At 41.4% G+C, this 20448-nt stretch overlaps 2 protein-coding genes across 3 annotated transcripts; both read right to left on the reverse strand.

The window, feature by feature from the left end:
• Positions 1-177: 177 nt before the first annotated feature.
• LOC110051864 (uncharacterized) lies at positions 178-20157 on the reverse strand. Of its 2 annotated transcripts, none has more exons than XM_089280458.1 (5): positions 20053-20157; positions 2799-3366; positions 2070-2276; positions 1064-1474; positions 178-591 (listed from the first exon to the last, which is right to left on the reverse strand). In XM_089280458.1, exons 2-4 carry the CDS (start codon positions 3363-3365, stop codon positions 1064-1066), a joined length of 1185 nt encoding a protein of 394 aa, XP_089136584.1. In that variant the 5' UTR covers position 3366; positions 20053-20157; the 3' UTR covers positions 178-591. The 2 variants fall into 2 exon arrangements, with proteins under 2 accessions (XP_089136584.1, XP_089136583.1); XM_089280457.1 differs by having other exon boundaries at positions 1036-1474.
• LOC149097735 (uncharacterized) lies at positions 14338-17455 on the reverse strand. Its single transcript, XM_089280600.1, has 3 exons — positions 16889-17455; positions 16151-16357; positions 14338-15554 (listed from the first exon to the last, which is right to left on the reverse strand). The coding sequence occupies exons 1-3, from the start codon at positions 17453-17455 to the stop codon at positions 15144-15146; spliced, it is 1185 nt and encodes a 394-aa protein (XP_089136726.1). The 3' UTR covers positions 14338-15143.
• Positions 20158-20448: the final 291 nt, after the last annotated feature.

Raw genomic sequence — 20448 nt, forward strand, 5'->3', positions numbered from 1 at the left:
TCTACGCCTTTTGAATAATTAAATAAATAGCGCGAAGCTATGTTCAGAAATTTTGGTAGGGCTTTAAACATCTGAAGTCCAAGAAAAGGACTTCTCTGGGGTGGCCTTAACTTAATTCCAAGCTAGAGAAGACAGTAGATTCAGTCTCTGGAGTATTTGAAGGTTACTTCAAAATACGATAATAAAAAGACGTGTCTTGATTTATTAAAAAAACACCAAATGTTACATTATGTTCTCTCAGGCAGTCCAGCTTAGCCTGAGTTCGTGTTTGATACTTAGAAAAACTCGTAATTTCAACACCATTTTCATGTTTGAAGACGCGGACAGACTTATTCCTTCTGCCACCAATCAAATGAGTTCAAGAAAGTAGCTTTATTGCCGTCGTATAAATTGATATTCATAGTTAAAATATGGTGACAGACCTACTGCTGTGTACATGTGGACATACAACAGCCTCGTTACAATTTCGTGTCCAGTGATGTCGTGCTACGTAAAAATGCCAATGATATCATTTGTAACAGCTCTTCAAAACAACAGAACATTTCTTCAACTAAACCACTGCGACTCGCCAAACGGACCCGACAAGAGACCCTGCCAAGAAAAAAATGCGACTTAAAAATAAGTTTTACAAGCTGAAGCGCAAACTAAGGAAAAAGCGCGGTGCACTGAAAGTGCCGTAAGAACACATGTTAGATGCCAGGCATAGCAGTAGCTGCAAGCTTAACTGGATCATCGGAGATATCCCGAATGACCAAGAACTAATCTCGAATCTCCAGCGTACCTAGGTCTTATAGTCTCTTCGGTAAAAGGTTTCTTGGCAGCGTAGAGATTCCAAGTATTCTCTATTTTCCAATTGCCCATAATTCACACTGTTTGCCCCCCAAATTTTGCATAAACTATTGTTGTGAAATGCTCTTGGGAATATGCAGACCTCCCAAGAGGGGGGCAAACAAAGTGAATTATGGGCAATTGGAAAATAGAGAATGGCGGCAAATTATGGGGAGGAAATAGATTATATATACCGTGACTACGTACAACTCGTGCGCGCAGTTCAACACTAAACTTATTCGGCTGTCAAGTAGGCCAAAATCTGCCTGTCTCCTTTAAAACTCAGTCGGCCATGCTGGACAGCTAAGTTGTCCAACACCAAGACATCTCTTTTCCGCCAAGGAAATCCAACCGCATTCCTCCATCCTGTTGCCCGGATGTGCTCAATGACTTCCGGGTCGATTTCACTTCCGTCGCCGTAAGTTGTGTGAGTTGGGTACATGTGGTCAGGAATCGTGACGTCATCAAACATGGGTGATTCCTTGTAATATGTGTTGTGATGCACGTTTGGTTGCGTGAACCAAATTTTGCGGCCTGTGATTGGATGAGTAGCCAATGGCGGAAGTGTGTACCAGTAGTAAAGATTTCCGGTGTCCTTCTCCCATTCATAGTTGAACTTTTCTCGTTGTAAAAACTCCTCCACTTTCTACAAGATGATAAACAAACATTGGTTCAATATATCGTGGCATAGCTCCCTGATGCTCTCATTTTGAAGTAGACGTAAACAAAGTAAGGGATGTTAGGCCCCAACCCCGAACCCTCCATCCGAAAATACTATCCCACCCCCAAAAAACCCTCGGAACAAAAATAAGTTAAAGGGGGCACCATACCGAATGCCGTGGGCCCTTTTTGCTCCGAATACTAATAGGAAAGGTGGCGAAAGAGTTCGACTCCTTGGACCTAACAGGAGTCCTTTCCCCGTCTCCTCTCCTCTCCTGGCCCTCTGCACCCAAGCAGAAATCTCTCCTAAGCTACGCCATTGGCATTCGTAAGATCAGTAAACGACACATCAATTTGTTCCGGGGTGCTTTCATCAGCCATTCACAATACAGATTGAAAACTCTTGAAGCCCCACTCAAGCTGTTTCAAACTGCGGCTTTAGCTATATTGAGACCCCACGCCGCGATTTTTGTCTACTCTAAGCTCCCCGAATCCTTTTGGCCAAACAGGAACCAAAAACGCGGGAAAATAGGAAATAGGGTGTGTTGGCAGGTTAAAACTGTAGCCATATTGCATTATACCTTTGGGTCTTTAGTCATGAACGACTGCTGCCATGATGCATAAGGTTTGTGTTTTTCGTCAGGTAAGTATCGTGTGTAGCGGATCTTCCTTTCCTCAAGTTTCTTTAAAACCTCGGGATCAAGTTGAGCGAATACTTCACAATTTCTGACCAGCGGAGTTACCCCACCCCATTCTTCATTTGGCTCAGTGAGGCAAAAGAATACAATCTGTACGAGAAAAAGACAGGCAAACATGCTCACGTGTTCAAGTGGCCGGTTTAAAAAAAAGTATGTATCTAACTTTCACGCGCACGTTAACTGAGAATGAATATAGTTAAATAAGATGAACATTTGAAAAAAGTTGGGCATTTTTTCGGATCTGCGTGTTCCATAAGTTAATAACAAAAGTACGTACATGTCTATTAGTAAAACTGAAAGTAAGTTAGAAAGCCGCTATTGGTAATCAAATGGCAACGAGTAAGATTAAGAGATAATTTGACTAGCTTTTCAATTGTCAAAGTTCTTCTAATTTCCCTTGCCTTTTGTATTTAATTCATGGGTGACAAATTATGCTTACAATCCTAAATTTTTGGCTTGTGTATTGTAAAGAGAACTTTCGCGCCAAACGTTGCCATGGCAATTTTGTAATTTTACGCTTAAGGACTAATTTTTCACCCCTGATATTACATCAGTAACTCGATAAACATTTCCCCCGTACAAACTAGTTCAATTAAATCTTAGAAAAGTTACCTTCCTGGGATAAACAGGTGAACATGCCATCTCATTATGTAACTCGATGTTGAAATCCGGAGGATCACTGGTGGATAAATACACCTCGGTTTCTCCTTCCGCCAGATATCTGTTACCTGTTCCCCCTTCGTAACTCGTTGGTTTGTAGCCAAGACTTGATGTGAACTTTGCAAAATCCCCGGCTTCAAACAAGGGAAGATTGCGAAAAAGGACCGCGTTGTATTCTGGAATAGCTCTGTCCAGCTGTTCACGGCAAAGTTGGCCCCATTTCTCTACGCTCACGTGACTGACGGGATCGGCCCGCAAGGCGTATGGGAAGCCTTTTCGAGCGGACGCCAGAAATTCTGGGAAGCTTTCTCCTTTGGAACCTGGCAAATATTTTCTTCCAGCGAGGCGATGTTTAAATTGAAGTGCTAGGTCTTCGTGAGGAAGGGGCGTAAAATAGGAATGCTTTTCAGCAACTTGAGGCTTTAAAGCAAGAGATCGTGTTTTCGTGATCCAGCTTAAGAGAGGAAAAGCGTTTTGGCGCGAGTGATTTCGCAAGAGAAAAACTTTAGATGTCAACATCCTGTAAAAAGATATAAGAAGAACTGTGGTTAGGTCTGAGCCAGTAATTGAATGTCCAGTGACTGAGATTCTGGCTAAAATCAAACTTTGTTACGTTCGAGTAATTTTGTAATAAAAACTTTATGATAAGGGTTACAAGGTAACGACAGTCAAGCCATTAGCCTACTATCTGCTTACAACACAAGTTTTCCCTCGTTGTTCAGGAGATTACGCAGCCCAGGCGGAGAAATGTGATAAAATTGTAGGCTGTCAAACAAAAGGGGTTTTTTCATGACGAATGTGAACGGTTGGCCTAGCCGTAGAAATAAAGCTGCGTTTTCAAATTTACCCGGCGTAGTTTAGACGGGACCTAAATACAAACGGGAACCAGATTGAAAACAACCTCTATAATGTGTTTGTTTGATGTCTCCGCTGCGCGCCATCTTTACCAACTATTCACATGAAAGTTAAATGTATTAGTGTAAATTCCGAGGAGTCTGACAGGAAATACGTTCTCTGTTCAAAACCCTAATAAAGGAAAAATATGCCAACCAGGAAGAATCGAATCTTTTGTAGCCAGGATCGATAAAACTCTTGAGATGGTAAGGAAAAATTGGCTGACAGATCCATATTGCAAAACAGAAGACGAGAGATGAGAAACAGAAATGAGATTAAACTGGGAAATATCAGTTGATTATTTATTCGAGTAAAAATTTTCAGTTGTTGGAAGTTTTTCTCATTTCTGTCCCAATCTTTCCGTGTCGTAATCGATCGGCTAGAACTAGACAAAACATACAGAAGTTACCCCTTTATCAGTTGGGAATACAGGCTGTTTGGCAGTTCCCCCTTGTTTGTCAAAATAGTGAAAATTCGGTCATGTCTGCTTCGTAGTGTTCTTTTTGAATCTGATCCAATACACACCCCGCAAATCTTGGTTTACCCAAGAACGTGGCTGTTGTACAGCTATTCAGTAGTGATTTTTTTTTCAGTTTTGCGGCTTTCTCTGGGCTGGGCTGCATATCAAATTATCAATAATGCTTAGAAAGTTCGGTTGGAAAACAACTACAACAATAATTTCTCCTATAACGTTTTGAGGTACATTTTGTCTTGGTAAATAAAGCATTTTTTGAAACATTAAATGCTATTTGTTCATTTTTCTTTTCCATTTGCACTCTCTAATTACCACCGGAAACTGATTTTTAAATGGTGAACATAATCTTCTTCCGTTGGTTTTCTGATTTTAGAAAGAAACACTAGCTTATTATTCAAGGGCGATCCTAACAAGTTCTTTCCGGCAAATAGTACTCCCAAACACCTTAGGTAGAAACTAATTAAGTAGAAAATGTTTTTTCATCAGTGAAAATACAAAATGAAATTGGCTCGATTTCAAAGTTGAGAAAACTGAATATGTCTGGCTTATCAAAAACATCCATGCAAGGGCTTTTAGGATACATACTGTACTACACCTCAGCAAACAACGGGAATATATTCATAAATAAGCTTCATCAGTCTTGATTAAAGAAATCAGGTCGGCTTCTGGTATACAACAAATGGACAACGTGATGTCCGTTTTTCCTCCGCACCGCAAATCCAAAAAGACTACCTCAGAAAAACGAGCAGAAAAATAAGAAAAGGGGAGAAAAACGGGAAAAATGCGAAGTATTACTCAACCCCTTCTCACCCAAAGACTCAGTTGTGGAGGAAAGCAATGGTAATGAAATTCATGTTGTGCTTGGGTTAATGTTACGTCCCGAATTTGTTAGGAACAGACACATTTTATCCCTCATTCAGGGGCTAGGGAAGTTACAGTGCAATACCTTACTTATATTGCCTACTATTGAGAAATGAAGAAACAGGATTGAACTCGAACCCTGCTAGAATTTTTATACAATTGTTATGACTACTAGTGACTGACTATTTAAACAATTTACAGTTATTTAACCAACACAATGCTTCCGTGAAAGAAATGCCCTGGGTCTTACATGCCTCTTTGGAGAAGGAACCAGCCAGTCATCCAGTTGTGCGAGGTGAGTACATTTATTTTTTAAATCATTAACCATGCATGCCAGTAAACAAAAATATAAATAGAGGCATGAATGAACCACAGTTGCTAAGACCCAGGATGGCACGCCAAACTGAAATCCCCATTCGTTTAAGAATGCAGCTGGGTATGTTGTCAAAATCCTATTTAATTAGTTTGACTCGGTTGGCAGCAGTAATTTAATGAATTGGACACTTTTTATTTGCTAACAATAATCATAAAATGCGTCAACAGAAGAAAAACGCTAATAAAAAATTCTATTAATATAGCAAAAACGCCATTCTTTATCATAATTGGACCCTGCCATTTTGTTATTCCCGTAGAGAAGTAACTTTTCCTTCGTACACTGCATATTGGGTGTACAAATATACCTACCGTGCTCGCCACCGTACTCGAGCATATTTCGTACCCGCATATTTTTTAAATAATTATTATGAAAAGAATATATGTACTTAATATTTTGCTCCCTGTCAAATAGAATTAATTTTCATTTTAAGGCCTTGTAAAGAAGCTGCGTTGACTCAGCTCGCGTCTTCAACGTACTCTCCCTTAACACCCTGTGTTTCGAGGCGTGGCTGCAGCAGTGATGAAACATGGACGCCTTGAGCTCTGCTTGTATTTGACGACAGCATGCAAGAATTTGGACTGACTCCAGAGAATGTTGAAGGTCCAGTCCAAGTTTTCAACTCTTGTATGGACAGCCTTGCCGATGTTGTGAGAAAGGCTAGGATTGATCCTCTTCAATCGCAGGTAGCTTGCTGGGAAAACTGTTCTAATGCTTCAGATCAGCAGTTATCCATAAAGCAGAAGAAGCGTGTCAGCTAATGTGAGATGTAATAGCGCCAAATGATGGAAAGCAATTATTCCAAGCCATCGTAGAACAACAACAAAATAAGGGGGAAACTCGTGGTGCTGGTATCCAAGCCCTTGTAATTGCGTATCAGAAAGCACCTTCTAAATCTTTGAAAACACAAATTCTGAGTATCTATGCCAATCGATTCACCACAAAAGAGCTTAAAGACATTCACAAGCCATTTGAAAATCTTTCTGATAGACAAATAAAGAAAGCTAGAGCTCAAACGAAGACTGGTGGGCCCGGAGTACCTGTTGAAAAAGTACCACAGCACAGAATCAGTCTGAGCCAGCACCATCTAGACCATTTTTTAGAGTTTACCATGAGGCCATATTATTACCAAGACGTAGCTTACGGCACTCGCACCCTTAAACTTGAGAGTGGCGAAGAACTTACTATGCCTAACGTCGTTCGCGCCGTGGCCAGATGTACGATTATCAACCAATACCTGGATCATTGCCAACAGACTGGGCTTCAGCTGATAAGCAGATCCACCATGTGAAGAGTACTTGAAGTTCAGGAAGCCTCGCAGAGAAAATCTTTGAGAGGTCTCGATAGTACAGCAGCTGATGGTGCAGATGGTTTTAAGGATTTGTTAAGAATCGTGGACGAGTTAGAGCGTGCTGGGGCTCTTAAGGACTGGTGCGAACAAGCTCGAAAGAGGCTACGCGAAGGCAAGTTGTATCTCAAGACAACATATCGTGACCACTGCAGAGAGGATGGTAGCTGCAGCCCTGATCACTGTAGAGCTTTTGCGTTGAGCGATGTCAGTGACACTGACTATAAAGACAAATGTGGCCATAGTCACGAAATGGCGTGTGGTAACTGTGAGAGTCTCAGAAGTGTTGTGGGAGAAATAAAAGATCCCATTCCTGAGTACACGACCCAGCTGGGTAACGATCAAGCAAATGACCTTTAGTATGAAGCAACCGGTGCTGCCTCTAAACTCTTCGAATGGAAAGCGCATGTTCTCAGAGTGCAGAATCAAGATCAAGTTAAGCGCCAAATTCTCAACTCTCTTGAGGAAGACGAAGCATTCATAGTAGTTGATTGGGCGATGAAATTCATGGCTATGAAGTTTCGCGAGAAGCAGGCAGAGTGGTTTGCAAAGAGAGGAATCCGTCAATTGGCGCGTGAGCAGCGTTATCACGAAACGAGACGAAAGCCTTGAAGTAACCTGCTACGTTGACCTTGTCAACAGCTGTCGACAAGACTGGTTTGCAGTGCTATCAATCCAGGAAAATCCCCTGTCTACCATAAAACAAGGAAATCCAGAGTTAAAAAAGTGTACCTAAGATCAGATGAAGTAGGGTGTTACCACAATAGCAAACTAGTGTCGTCCTTCCAAGAACTCGGGTACCGCCTGGGGATTGAGATCGTGAGATACGACCACTCCGAGCCTCAGTCGGGAAAGGATATGTGTGACCGGATTTTGTGTCCGATCAAGGCAGCTATTAGAAGATACTGCAACGAAGGCCATGACGTTGTCTCTGCTCAAGATATGTATACCGCCTTGAAAGAGAGACCAGTAAAGGGCACGACAGCGACGGTATGTGCCATCCAGGAGCAGTGCGCAACGCTGGAGATAAGCAAGATTCCCAACTATAGTAGCCTGCACAACTTCAAGTTTACGCACGAAGGCCTACGTGTATGGAAAGCCTTCAATGTCGGTCCCGGGAAGTTTATCCCATGGAATGACATTGTAATTTGTCCCCAAACAAAAACATATCTCTTGGATGAGATCCCATTCTTCCCTACTACTGCCAGGCGGTTTGCATTAAAAGAGCAAAACAAAGCCGATGTCAATGAGGACAAGCTCTACGAGTGTCCTGAAACTAGCTGCACTGAAGAGTTTCAAAGTCAGGCCGACCTTGACCTCCATATGAATTTGTTTGATCATCGCGCACAATGCCGCAGCCCGTGAATGAGTGTCTCTATGATAAACTGAGGAGAGACTGGGTTGATCACTTCCAGACATTGACTTTGCAAAGTGAAAGTTCAAGCCGAGCAACAACGGCGGAGGCAGAATCCCTGAAAAGTACTTCACGATTGCAAATGGGATGGGCACTTCAAAAGAAACACGCAAGTGTAAGATTTTCTCAAAAGGTTAGGCAGTATCTGATACAGAAGTTTAACATCGGGCAAGACACTGGTAAGAAAGAAGATCCAGCGCAGGTTGCGAAGGATATGCGGACTGCTTCCGCAATAGAGGGAGAGAGAATGTTCGCTAGAACGGAGTTGCTCTCGAAGTGTCAAATTCAAGGTTTCTTTTCGAGATTGTCTGCAAGCATCAAACAGGGAAGTCAGAAGCGAATAGAGTTGATGAGTGGAGGTGAGCTAGATACAGACACAGAGGAGGACGACGATTTCGCAGAGGAGTAAGCTTGCAAGTTAGACGAGGAACATTTCAGAGAAACAAGGGAAGCTGTCCTGGGAAAAGTAGGCTTGACCCACCCAATCTTGTACGATATTTACGATCTGTGCACGTTTGCAAGAGAAGCGAAGCTACCAACTTTCAAGGTCAAGATGCTTAGAGAGATCTGTACATATTTCGATCTCCCATTTCGATCCAGACATACCAAGGCAGTTCTTGTTACAAAAGTGAGGGAAATTATTTCAGAATGTAGTTGTAACACCCAACAGCAATGACAGTCAATGGCGCTCTTATTTAAAAACAGTATGCAGGGGACTACACGTTTCTTGAAACTTGCTCTTGAAAGGGATTTTTCTCAGTATATAGTACGCTGGACAAAACTGTTCTGGATCGACGTTTTACTACAAAAAATTAGAACAAACAAAGTGACACAAATAATTTTGTGATTGTCTTAAACTTTACTAAAGTCCACACATGGATACTTATTTTTATATGGATCACACAAGAAAGGCTTGCGTTTAATACACCTTGTCTAAATTTGGTAACTGAGTCACAAAAGTATGCAAAATCACGCAATTTCTGAGAAAAAAGAGCCACATTTGGAGTGTTGTTTTGAGAAGAAACTCTTCCTGTGCTGGCCGATTTTTTTGTCAAGATTTTGACAAGAAAGCATGAGAAAGACTTACAACTTATTTGGCCAGTGAAATATGATACTATCTTCAGAAACTGATATTCTTTAAAGTCTTGAAACTGTTGTTGCCACTAGATCGGTCGTCCACCTGTTTTAAAGATGGCTGCCTTTAGCTCGCGCTTGGCCACAATTGCACAAACCACTGCTGTGTTAAAGCCTTGTCGGTCAAGGACCTCAGACACCCCCATTTGTGCTTTTAGGAAAGTTTCCGGACCTCTTTCTGGGCTCATCCACCAGAAGCTTGCCATTTTCTCGCATTTTCACGCATAAAAGCATGAAATTTTTGTTTGGTTTGCCTTCTGGCCCTTCAGTGGTAGTACTACAACATGAATCTTTGATTCTCTAAACCGCTGATATATCACAGGATTATAACTACTATTTGGATGGATTATCTCTCCTTCCTCATACCATGTCCTCGCCGAATTCATGAAGAAAATCCACAAACACGTAACGATGTTCTTCGCACAACAAAACTGGTCTAATTACTCTACGATGTCGATGTAAACCATGAATACTTTTCTCAGAAACCGCGCAATTTTCCGTACTTTTGTGATTCAGTCCGCCAATTTAGATACACTGTAACGCAAGCCTTCCTTGCGTGATCTATGTGAAAATAAGTTTCCATGTGTGGAATTTAATAAGGTTTAAGACAATCAAAAAATTATTTGCATCACTTTGATTGTTTTAACTTTTTTGTGGTAAAACGTCGATCCAGAACAGTTCTGTCCAGCGTACTATCTAATCTGGGGACAAGACTAGGTATTAGTGGTACCTGTAAGCGTTTAGACCGTATTCCCTGTGAGCAACGGCCCCGCCCCGGGGGCATCGGCCTGTCGGATCCAAATTTAGGGATCATGCGCAACGATTTTGGTTACTTTGCCTGTGTATTAAATTGTGACAAATTCTCGTCCCCAGACCCCACGATCCTTCTGGCCTGCGGCAGGGATCGAGAGCTCTGGGCTGGTCCAACACCGGAAGTCCGCGATTCACGGACCTCCCGTCAAATCTGGCAAATCTGATTGGCTAAGAATACAAAACGAATACTCTGCGCATGCTCAGAAAATCGGATCCGGCCAGACCTCTCGATCCCTGCCGCAGGCCAGAAGGATCGTGGGCTCTGGGGATGAGAATGATTGTAACATGACAGAAAATTGTCCTGGTCATGCGCATGCTCCAAACTTGTGACTGTATATAAAATATGTTATGTTAAGTTAAATGTATATCATCAAAACGACATTAACGTCATTTCTCAAGAAAGCGATTGAAACGGATTTCACGACAGCTAAGACCCTTTAGGGTCATTTGGTGTTTTATCCGGCTGTACTGTATTGAAAGCAGTTTTAGAGGTAATAGGGGCACTGCTCCATAGAGAAAAGGTCAAATTGGCTGTCCCGGAGAAGGATCTGAATTCACATAGCTGTTAGGTCAGGACACCCTCACCACAACATGTACAGAACCCATCCCCATCCTTGTGTTGACTCTTTTATCATCCTGATTCCCGCTCTTCTAGAGTATAGTAAAACCTCCGAGAGTCATCTGAGTGACTTGGATACGAAAACTTTATTAAATAAAGAACTACTTATTTAGTTAGGAGAACAATAATTGTCCACCAAGTCGATACTCATATGCATTTTGAAGTGCTTTTCAAATGCGTCGCAATTCCATCATAACCAAAGAGCAAGCAAGGTTTCAGTGTAAGATAATAACGAGTATTGCTAAAGCGAATACACACTGTACGAGCCTGTACACATTGGTTAACTTTGCTAATGAGGTAAAATTTTTGTGGCTTGTGCAACACAGCTGAGATTACGATGTTGTCGATTTCAATTACAGCGTTCTGTCAAGATTTGATATTGATTTTCAAGTTTTAACATCGGCTAAATAGTACGTTTCATTTTAGAATCATCAATAGAAAATGGAAAGAGAGAATCAGAACACTAGAAAAGTTTTTCCAGCTGACCGGTTTATAAACAGGACCAAGTCAGTAATAGGCCCAGTTCAGACGCCAAACTTTTCATGAGCCGAACCTAATACGTTGAATTAAGTACATGAAATGTTCGGCGTCTGAATCAGTTAAAAACGGCTATTTGAATTTGGAACGGCTCAGCCGTTCTTCCCGCCTAGCTCAGCCGGGAATTTCGGCTTTGGAACGGCTTTGATTCAGACGTCGAACTTTTCATGAGCCGAACCTAATGCATACACCTTGCCTGAAAACCGCTGATGTTTCGATGTGTTTTGGTTCAAACTAAATTAAGTTCGACGTCTGAATCAACAGGTGTACTTTTGATAATTTGGGTCGGTCCAAATTCGAATTAAGTTCGGCTCATGAAAAGTTCGGCGTCTGAACTGGGCCATAGACCGTGACTAAATACCACGTTTTGCTGACTTTTCCACAAAGCATCTGGAGATCACTGCTGATAATTCAGCAATGCTACCTATTTTAAAAACTGTTTCTGAGTTTTAGTATTTGTCGGATCCCTGTATCTTAAACGTGGCATGGTTAATAAAAACAGAGCGTCAGAGCGTTTTGAATGAAAACAATCTGAATTAGCGTGACAACCTAATTTGTCTAACGAAGTTCGAGAATCGCACAAAGCACAGAAAGTTCGAAGTCGCTGTGGGAAAGGAAGATAAAAAGCGCAAGATATTTTTATATTTCTTTGCTTCCTAACCCTTTTTTTTTAGCAGAATTCAGTTGAAGTTTTGAGCGGCCGGGTCTGGACTTGGGAAATAAACGCTGGCGAAGACAAGCTATTTTCGCAGGTTTTCAGAAAGTGATATAACGGGTGGTAATAGATAAATTTTCAGGATACGCCAAAACAAAATATATCAAAAGTAACGTGCATTTCTTACCCTTGAAGGATCCCTTAATGTAGGGATAATAACAATTTTTTTTACGTTTGGTGGTCTTTAAGCAACGAGCTTGTCAATTTAGGCAATTATCCGACCTTGCAACGCTCAAATTTAGGCGTTTTCCGGCTATGATTGTTTTGAGCTCTAAAAAAATTATTTTGACGTATTTCCAAGAACTAAAGTCTTTCCATTTACTTATGACCCAAGATAGTTCACTGAGAAAAGTTTGAGGGAAAGCATTTTTCCAACCCGAAATGCAGTGGACCGCTTTTAGAGAGACTGCCACTTAACAGTGAACAGTGAGAAGAAAAATTTTATCATCCCCTTCCCGATTTGAATTTTTTCTCAAAGAAAGATTTTCGAATAGTTTATTGTCTTAACTTGAAAAGAACTTCCTTAGCTGTCTTAGGTTTAGACGAATATAAGACCTTACCTGTTGCTTGTTATAGTTTAAACTTCAGCAGTAAACTTCAAGCTAAACGCAGATTGATTCAGAATGGATAATGGCAACGACAGTAAAGTGATTTCTCCACTCTTCAGAAACAATGCTATCGCGGTGTTTGGGAGACGCTGATTTATTTAAGGGTTATTCCACCTGCTTGGAAAAAACCTTTTCCGAGAAAAACAATTTTCATATCATCCTTTGTGTTTCCTGCACGAACAACACGTGTCAAAAATCTCATAACATCAACGCACTGCCAAGCAGAAACGAATAAAGAAAACCATCAAATAAAGTCAGTTACAAAAGGCAAATAATGGTAAAGAGAATTTACACATTAGGGTTTGGGGTTCTAAAAAGGAAACACCATACAGAAACGCAAGCTTACGGATCAAACTCAAATTGGAGGACCGATAAAAGAAGGTCTTATCCTGTATCAAACCTTATTTTGTTTTGTGACGGTCATTTATGGCATGATACAAAGTCAACATTTCGTTAGAGATTAAAAGTAAACTCTCTCCCTTCGGCAAACATCCAGAATTCGTTCCGATGTAAAGTCCAGCACCGTTAATAGATCTCCCACCTACTTGCTGCTCCATCCGATTGATAAATCTCCCACCTCCATGCTGTCCCATCCAGTTAATAAATCCCGACCTCCATGGTTCCCCTGTTCCCCACTCCATTAATAGATATCCCATTGATAAATCCCACACCTCCATGGTTCCCCACCCCGTTAATAGATCTCCCACCTCCTTGTTCTCCCATCCCATAGATAAATCCCCCACCTCCATGCTGTCCCATACTGTTGATGAACCGGCCACCTCCATGGTTCCCCACCCCATTAAAGATCTCCCACCTCCTTGTTGTCCCATCCAGCTGATAAATGCCACACCTCTTTGCTGTCCCATCCAGTTGATAAATCCCCCACCTCCATGGTTCCCCACCCCGTTAATAGATCCGACACCTCGTTGCTGTCCCATCTCGTTGATAAATCCCCCACCTCCACGGTTCCCCACCCCGTTAATAGATCCCGCACTTCCTTGTTGTCCCATCCCGTTGATAAATCCCCCACCTCCACGGTTCCCCACCCCGTTAATAGATCCCGCACTTCCTTGTTGTCCCATCCCGTTGATAAATCCCCCACCTCCATGGTTCCCCACCCCTTTAATAGATCTCCAACCTCCTTGTTGCCCAGTCCCCCTGATAAATCCCACACCTCCTTGTTGCCCCATGCCATTCATAAATTCCCCACCTCCATGCTGCCTAACTTCGCTAAGAAATCTCCCACCTCCTTGTTGTCCCATCCCGTTGATAAATCTCCCACCACCATGGTTCCCCACCTCGTTAATAGATTTCCCACTTCCTTGCTACCTCATCCCGTCGATAAATGGCTCACTCAAGGCTGTCCAGTCCCGTTGATAAATCCCCCACCTCCATGGTTCCCCATCCCGCTAATAGATCTCGCACCTCCTTGCTGCCCCATCCCGTTGATAAATCTCCCACCTTCGTGGTGCCCAACCTCCCTAATCCATGCTGTCCCGCCCAGATAAAAGCAGCAAAACAGCCAAACAACCTTGTTAAATAAAAATAAATAAGGTAGGGCTTATGTTCAGAAATTTTGGTAGAACTATTGACGAGAAGTTCAAGAAGAAGATCTTTTCACGTGGCGTTTACTTTTAAACAAAATAAAAACAGTATTTTCAGATGCTAGAGTATTGGAAAGTTACCACCAAATACGAAAATGAAATGATTTAAAATGATTTATTGCAAAAGCACTAAATGTTATAGGACATTTTCTCTCGCAGTCCGGTTTAGCCTGAGTTCTTCTCTGTATACTGACTTTTAAAATCATAATAGTTAGAATTATTTGGGATTTCTATGCCAGTTTCACGCAACGTTCATTTTTGAAAGCGCTGACAGAAGGTTTCGTTCTGTCACTTGGCAAATAAGAAAGTAGATTTATTGTCTTATCGCCCTGCAAATTGCTATTCATAATGTAAGCCTGATATCTAATGGTGATAAACTTATTGCCGTGTGGACATACAACAGCCAGGTTACAATACAAGTGTGTTCTAATGTTATGCTACGTTATAAAACTGACAAATATATATATTGACGAATGATACCATTTCTGAAATTTCTGTAAAACAGCAGGATGTCTCTAACACTCAACGACCGCTACCCTTAAAAAAAAAACTTGCGGCTTAAAAACAGCAAGCTTTTTAACCCAACTTGCAAAACCGAAGGAAAAAGCGTCGTACAAAGCGATCTGGGAACGCCAGGCATAGTAGTAGCTAGCTTCACTGGATCATGGGAGTAATGACCAATGACCAAAAACGAATCTCGAATCTCGTACCTAGATCCTGAATAAACTACGGTATCTTCGGTAAACGGTTTCTCAGCAGCACAGACTGGTGAAAAGGCATTTTTTTACCACAGTGATTCTAAGTTTAGATCAGAAAATGGCAAATTCAGGGAGGAGGTTGTGGAGAGAAAATTGAACATATACACCGTGACTACAGCTCGTGCACGCAGCTCAACACTAAACTTATTCGGCTGTCAAGTAGGCCAAAATCTGCCTGTCTCCTTTAAAACTCAGTCGGCCATGCTGGACAGCTAAGTTGTCCAACACCAAGACATCTCTTTTCCGCCAAGGAAATCCAACCGCATTCCTCCATCCTGTTGCCCGGATGTGCTCAATGACTTCCGGGTCGATTTCACTTCCGTCGCCGTAAGTTGTGTGAGTTGGGTACATGTGGTCAGGAATCGTGACGTCATCAAACATGGGTGATTCCTTGTAATATGTGTTGTGATGCACGTTTGGTTGCGTGAACCAAATTTTGCGGCCTGTGATTGGATGAGTAGCCAATGGCGGAAGTGTGTACCAGTAGTAAAGATTTCCGGTGTCCTTCTCCCATTCATAGTTGAACTTTTCTCGTTGTAAAAACTCCTCCACTTTCTACAAGATGATAAACAAACATTGGTTCAATATATCGTGGCATAGCTCCCTGATGCTCCCATTTTGAAGTAGACGTAAACAAAGTAAGGGATGTTAGGCCCCAACCCCGAACCCTCCATCCGAAAATACTATCCCACCCCCAAAAAACCCTCGGAACAAAAATAAGTTAAAGGGGGCACCATACCGAATGCCGTGAGCCCCTTTTGCTCCAAATAGGAATAGAAAAGGCGGGCGAAAGAGTTCGACCCCTTGGACCTAACAGGGGAAACCAATCCTTTCCCCGTCTCCTCTCCTCTCCTGACCCTCCCCACCCAAGCAAAAATCTCTCCTAAGCTACGCCATTGACATTCGTAAGATCAGTAAACGACACATCAATTTGTTCCGGGGTGCTTTCATCAGCCATTCACAATACAGATTGAAAACTCTTGAAGCCCCACTCAAGCTGTTTCAAACTGCGGCTTTAGCTATATTGAGACCCCACGCCGCGATTTTTGTCTACTCTAAGCTCCCCGAATCCTTTTGGCCAAACAGGAACCAAAAACGCAGGAAAACAGGGTGTGTTGGCAGGTTAAAACTGTAGCCATATTGCATTATACCTTTGGGTCTTTAGTCATGAACGACTGCTGCCATGATGCATAAGGTTTGTGTTTTTCGTCAGGTAAGTATCGTGTGTAGCGGATCTTCCTTTCCTCAAGTTTCTTTAAAACCTCGGGATCAAGTTGAGCGAATACTTCACAATTTCTGACCAGCGGAGTTACCCCACCCCATTCTTCATTTGGCTCAGTGAGGCAAAAGAATACAATCTGTAAGAGAAAAAAACAGGCAAACATGCTCACGTGTTCAAGTGGCCGGTTTGAAAAAAAAGTATGTAACTAACTTTCACGCGCACATTAACTGAGAATGAATATAGCTGAATAAGATGAACATTTGAAAAAAGTCGGGCCTTTTTTTCGAATCTGCGTGTTCCATCATGATAAGTTAATAACAAAAGTACGTACATGTCTATTAGTAAAACTTAAAGTAAAGTTAGAAAGCCGCTGTTGGTAATCAAATGGCAACGAGTAAGATTAAGAGATAATTTGACTAGCTTTTCAATTGTCAAAGTTCTTCTAATTTCCCTCGCCTTTTGTATTTAATTCATGGGTGACAAATTGTGCTTACAATCCTAAATTTTTGACTTGTGTATTGTAAGGAGAACTTTCGCGCCAAACGTTGCCATGGCAATTTTGTAATTTCACGCTTAAGGACTAATTTGTCACCCCTGATATTACATCAGTAACTCGATAAACATTTCCCCCGTACAAACTAGTTCAATTAAATCTTAGAAAAGTTACCTTCCTGGGATAAACAGGTGAACATGCCATCTCATTATGTAACTCGATATTGAAATCTGGGGGATCACTGGTGGATAAATACACCTCAGTTTCTCCTTCCGCCAGATATCTGTTTCCTGTTCCCCCTTCGTAACTCGTTGGTTTGTAGCCAAGACTCGATGTGAACTTTGCAAAATCCCCGGCTTCAAACAAGGGAAGATTGCGAAAAAGGACCCCATTGTATTCTGGAATAGCTTTGTCCAGCTGTTCACGGCAAAGTTGGCCCCATTTCTCTACGCTCACGTGACTGTCGAGATCGGCCCGTAATGCGTATGGGAAGCCTTTTCGAGCGGGCGCCAGAAATTCTGGGAAGCTTTTTCCTTGGGAACCTGGCAAATATTTTCTTCCAGCGAGGCGATGTTTAAATTGAAGTGCTAGGTCTTCATGAGGAAGGGGCGTAAAATAGGGATGCTTTTCAGCAACTTGAGGCTTTGAAGCAAGAGACCGTATTTGCGTGATCCAGCATAAGACAGAAAACGTTTCTTGGCGCGAGTGATTTCGCAAGAGAAAAACTTTAGATTTCGTCATCCTGTAGAGAGATATAAGAAGAACTGTGGTTAAGTTTGAGCCAGTAATTGAATGTCCAGTGACTGAGATTCTAGCTAAAATCAGACTGTGTTCATTACGTTCGAGTAGTTTTGTAATAACAACTAAAGGTAAGCATTACCTTTTCAAGGGATAAGAGATGACGTCAGTTAAGCGTTTAGCCCACTCTCTGCTTACAACACAAGTTTACCCGCGTTGTTTAGCGGACTACACGGGCGGAGAAATGTGATAAAATGGCAGGCTGTCAAGCTATAGTTAATAGAGGGGACTGGTTATGAAAGGAGCAAAGAAAGATGCCAAGATTTATGTTGGAAGGCCCACGACAGTGCTCAATCTTTTATTTTGCGCTCATACACTATGCATGAATTACGTAACCAACGCGTTTTTATTGGTTAGTTCCTCAGTACGGGGTAAACAATTATTGTGTTTTGTGCACTGTCAAGGCCAAAAAAGCGAACAAAACATACAAAACAGAACTTTGTCGGGTTTCATAACCATTCCCCTCTATTAACTATATTCAAGGAAAAGGGTCTTCGTTTTGTCATTCTAAAAGCCCAGTTCTCTTGGGGTAACCGCTGATGACGTCATTGCTTATTCTTGCCTTGTCAGTATAAGACTTTAAATAGAAGAAATTAAGGTAGATGGTTGACAAAAATATAATCTCTACTGGCTGGTGAAATCAATTTTCACTGAAGGAGATATTGGCTTTCAAAGACTGCAAAATCTCAGTATTTCAAACGCACTCGCTGGAGTGAGGTGTGTGGTTTACGGAAAATTCTAAATTCAGTGCTTCAAAAAACGGAGCGGGAGTTTAATCTACTCTATTGTTATTTATGAGATTTAAACAAGTATAGAAACGTTCAATTGCATTCCCACACCTTGGGGGTTTATAAGCTCAAACATTGTAAAATTTTTGATTTTTTAAAGCCCGCGTCACCCTAGTGTTTTACAAGTCGGATTCAAATATTTTGGACACAATTATCCGTGCCATGCCCTTTCTTTATTCAGAGTTGATATTTTTGTAGTAACTCGACCAGAAACAAAAGCTCTTATGATAATAAAGCTAGTATTGTTCACAAAGGTTCTTATACATGAGCAAAATATATAAATGAAATAAAATAAATAAAATACAACCAAAGTATGCGATGCATGAAGCCAGAATTTTAGTCACCCGTCACTTATGTTTCCACCAAGGTCCTGCTGGCTGAGAGCCCGAGGGACGGGTCGCGCTGGGGACGAGTATATAATGGCCTAGGCTTATTACCAGGCTTGTTCCTAGGCTTCAGCTAAATCCGAGACTCAGCCTTTTGCTGGTAAGATCGCTTTAATTTCTTTCCGTTGGCCACGCATAAATTTTAGAAGTCGTCTTATTAAACATAAAACACATCATTTCAGATCAGGCGAAATTTCCTTTTCTAGAATAAGTATGCAACTAGCTGATCTTACAACTTATAAATGTTCAATCAAGGACACGATCCGTAGCCTGAAATGTCAGTCAGTCACTTCCCCACCTCCTCCCCCCCCCTCCCGGCTAGCCTGATGATTTGGCTTAGCGTGGGGGACGACTGACATTTCAGGCTACTCGCCATCTGGCGCCTCTCCAAAAATGAGTGATATGCATTTATGAACTAGCGTCTTATTTTGACAAAGAGTTAGGTTCAAAGTACTAATTTGTAAAAGTCTTAAATTATAATGGCCAGCGGGAGATTTAAACGTTAGCTTTAATTATTATTCCGAAATAAACAACGACTGGATTACTTACTTGATCAAGCGCAGTTACGCTGAAACTGGAGGATAACTACACCCGAAGTTTGACTTGATTGGTTTCAAAAATTTAATTTAAGTTGACCAAGCGACCCTGTCTGCATGTGTCTGATCCTTGGTTTTTACACCAACTGACAGATATTGAGACTAACTTGTGATGCGTTCGAAATAGCTGGGCCAATTGCTTTGAACGTTGCCTGTGGTGTCAGTCAATTGAAGGCTGCTAGTTTGTCCCTGTATCTTTCAATTTTGATCATTGTATTCGTTATGAAAACTTCTACTGCGGTAAATCGGGAAATAATTTCATCGGGTGAGACCTAGCTAGACACAAGTTAAAATCTTAATATTGATTTATATGTGACCGTATATCGTACCCCAGTAAAACCGACACGTTTCCAAGAGATTAAACTTGATACAAACATGACGTTGCCGCGAACGTTACTTTAACAGTTTGAACTACTTCATTTCAAATTTTAACGCCCCAAGAATAATTATTTCGCCAATTCTTATCGAGGCCAGTGAGTCATTGACCATACCCTTTCAAGCTCTAATAGTATTTGTGTACCTCAGTTAACCAGCGAGTTTTAACTTCACTCTTTCTCGCCCTCTGTCAAGTATTAAGTAAACCATTTCAAATCGGGTTTTGATAAGTTTGTATAATTGTAGAGAAGCCCTTTAAGTGTAGCATATAAAGTGTGAGTGACCAGTTAGCAAATAGAATTAACCGCAAAGATTGGTATGTTCACTCCCGTTAATCTAACTGAACAAATAAATAAAGTGAGGAAGTTACCTCAGTAAAGAATCTTTCCATCTACCTCTTCAAATGTTGTTAGATTCCGAGACAAGACGGTCGAAACTTTTCAATGCTGAAGTGATTCGTAACTAGCCAAGGCCCTCTTTAGCACTGTATTGTCATTAGGGCTGTCAAAAGTACAAATATTTTCACTTTTATACTTAATTATATTAGACTCTGCGTATTTTCTTTTGATTTGACTAATGAGAACGATTATTTCAGCAAAATGCACTTTTATGACGTTGATTTCCGGAAACACCGTCTTAAGATAAATATGAAAAGACTGAGATGATATGGTTCCTTCGCCTGCCGAGATTTGTCTCAAACCTTAGGAATACATTTGTAGTTCAGAGATGAAGGCCGGAAAGTTGGTTTTCGAGACGTTTCCGGCATTTCTGAAGCAATATCCAAAACACTT

Source organism: Orbicella faveolata, unplaced genomic scaffold (genome assembly GCF_042242905.1).
Source record: "Orbicella faveolata isolate gen_17 unplaced genomic scaffold, um_ofav_v1 contig_47, whole genome shotgun sequence".
NCBI lineage: Eukaryota > Metazoa > Cnidaria > Anthozoa > Scleractinia > Merulinidae > Orbicella > Orbicella faveolata.

Coding starts and splice junctions, on each gene's coding strand:
- LOC110051864 (XM_089280458.1), bottom strand. CDS start 3,365: ATGTTGACATCTAAAGTTTTTCTCTTGCGAAATCACTCGCGCCAAAAC. Junction 2,277..2,798: donor CACCTGTTTATCCCAGGAAG/GTAACTTTTCTA, acceptor TTTCTCGTACAG/ATTGTATTCTTTTGCCTCAC. Junction 1,475..2,069: donor TCATGACTAAAGACCCAAAG/GTATAATGCAAT, acceptor ATCATCTTGTAG/AAAGTGGAGGAGTTTTTACA.
- LOC149097735 (XM_089280600.1), bottom strand. CDS start 17,455: ATGACGAAATCTAAAGTTTTTCTCTTGCGAAATCACTCGCGCCAAGAA. Junction 16,358..16,888: donor CACCTGTTTATCCCAGGAAG/GTAACTTTTCTA, acceptor TTTCTCTTACAG/ATTGTATTCTTTTGCCTCAC. Junction 15,555..16,150: donor TCATGACTAAAGACCCAAAG/GTATAATGCAAT, acceptor ATCATCTTGTAG/AAAGTGGAGGAGTTTTTACA.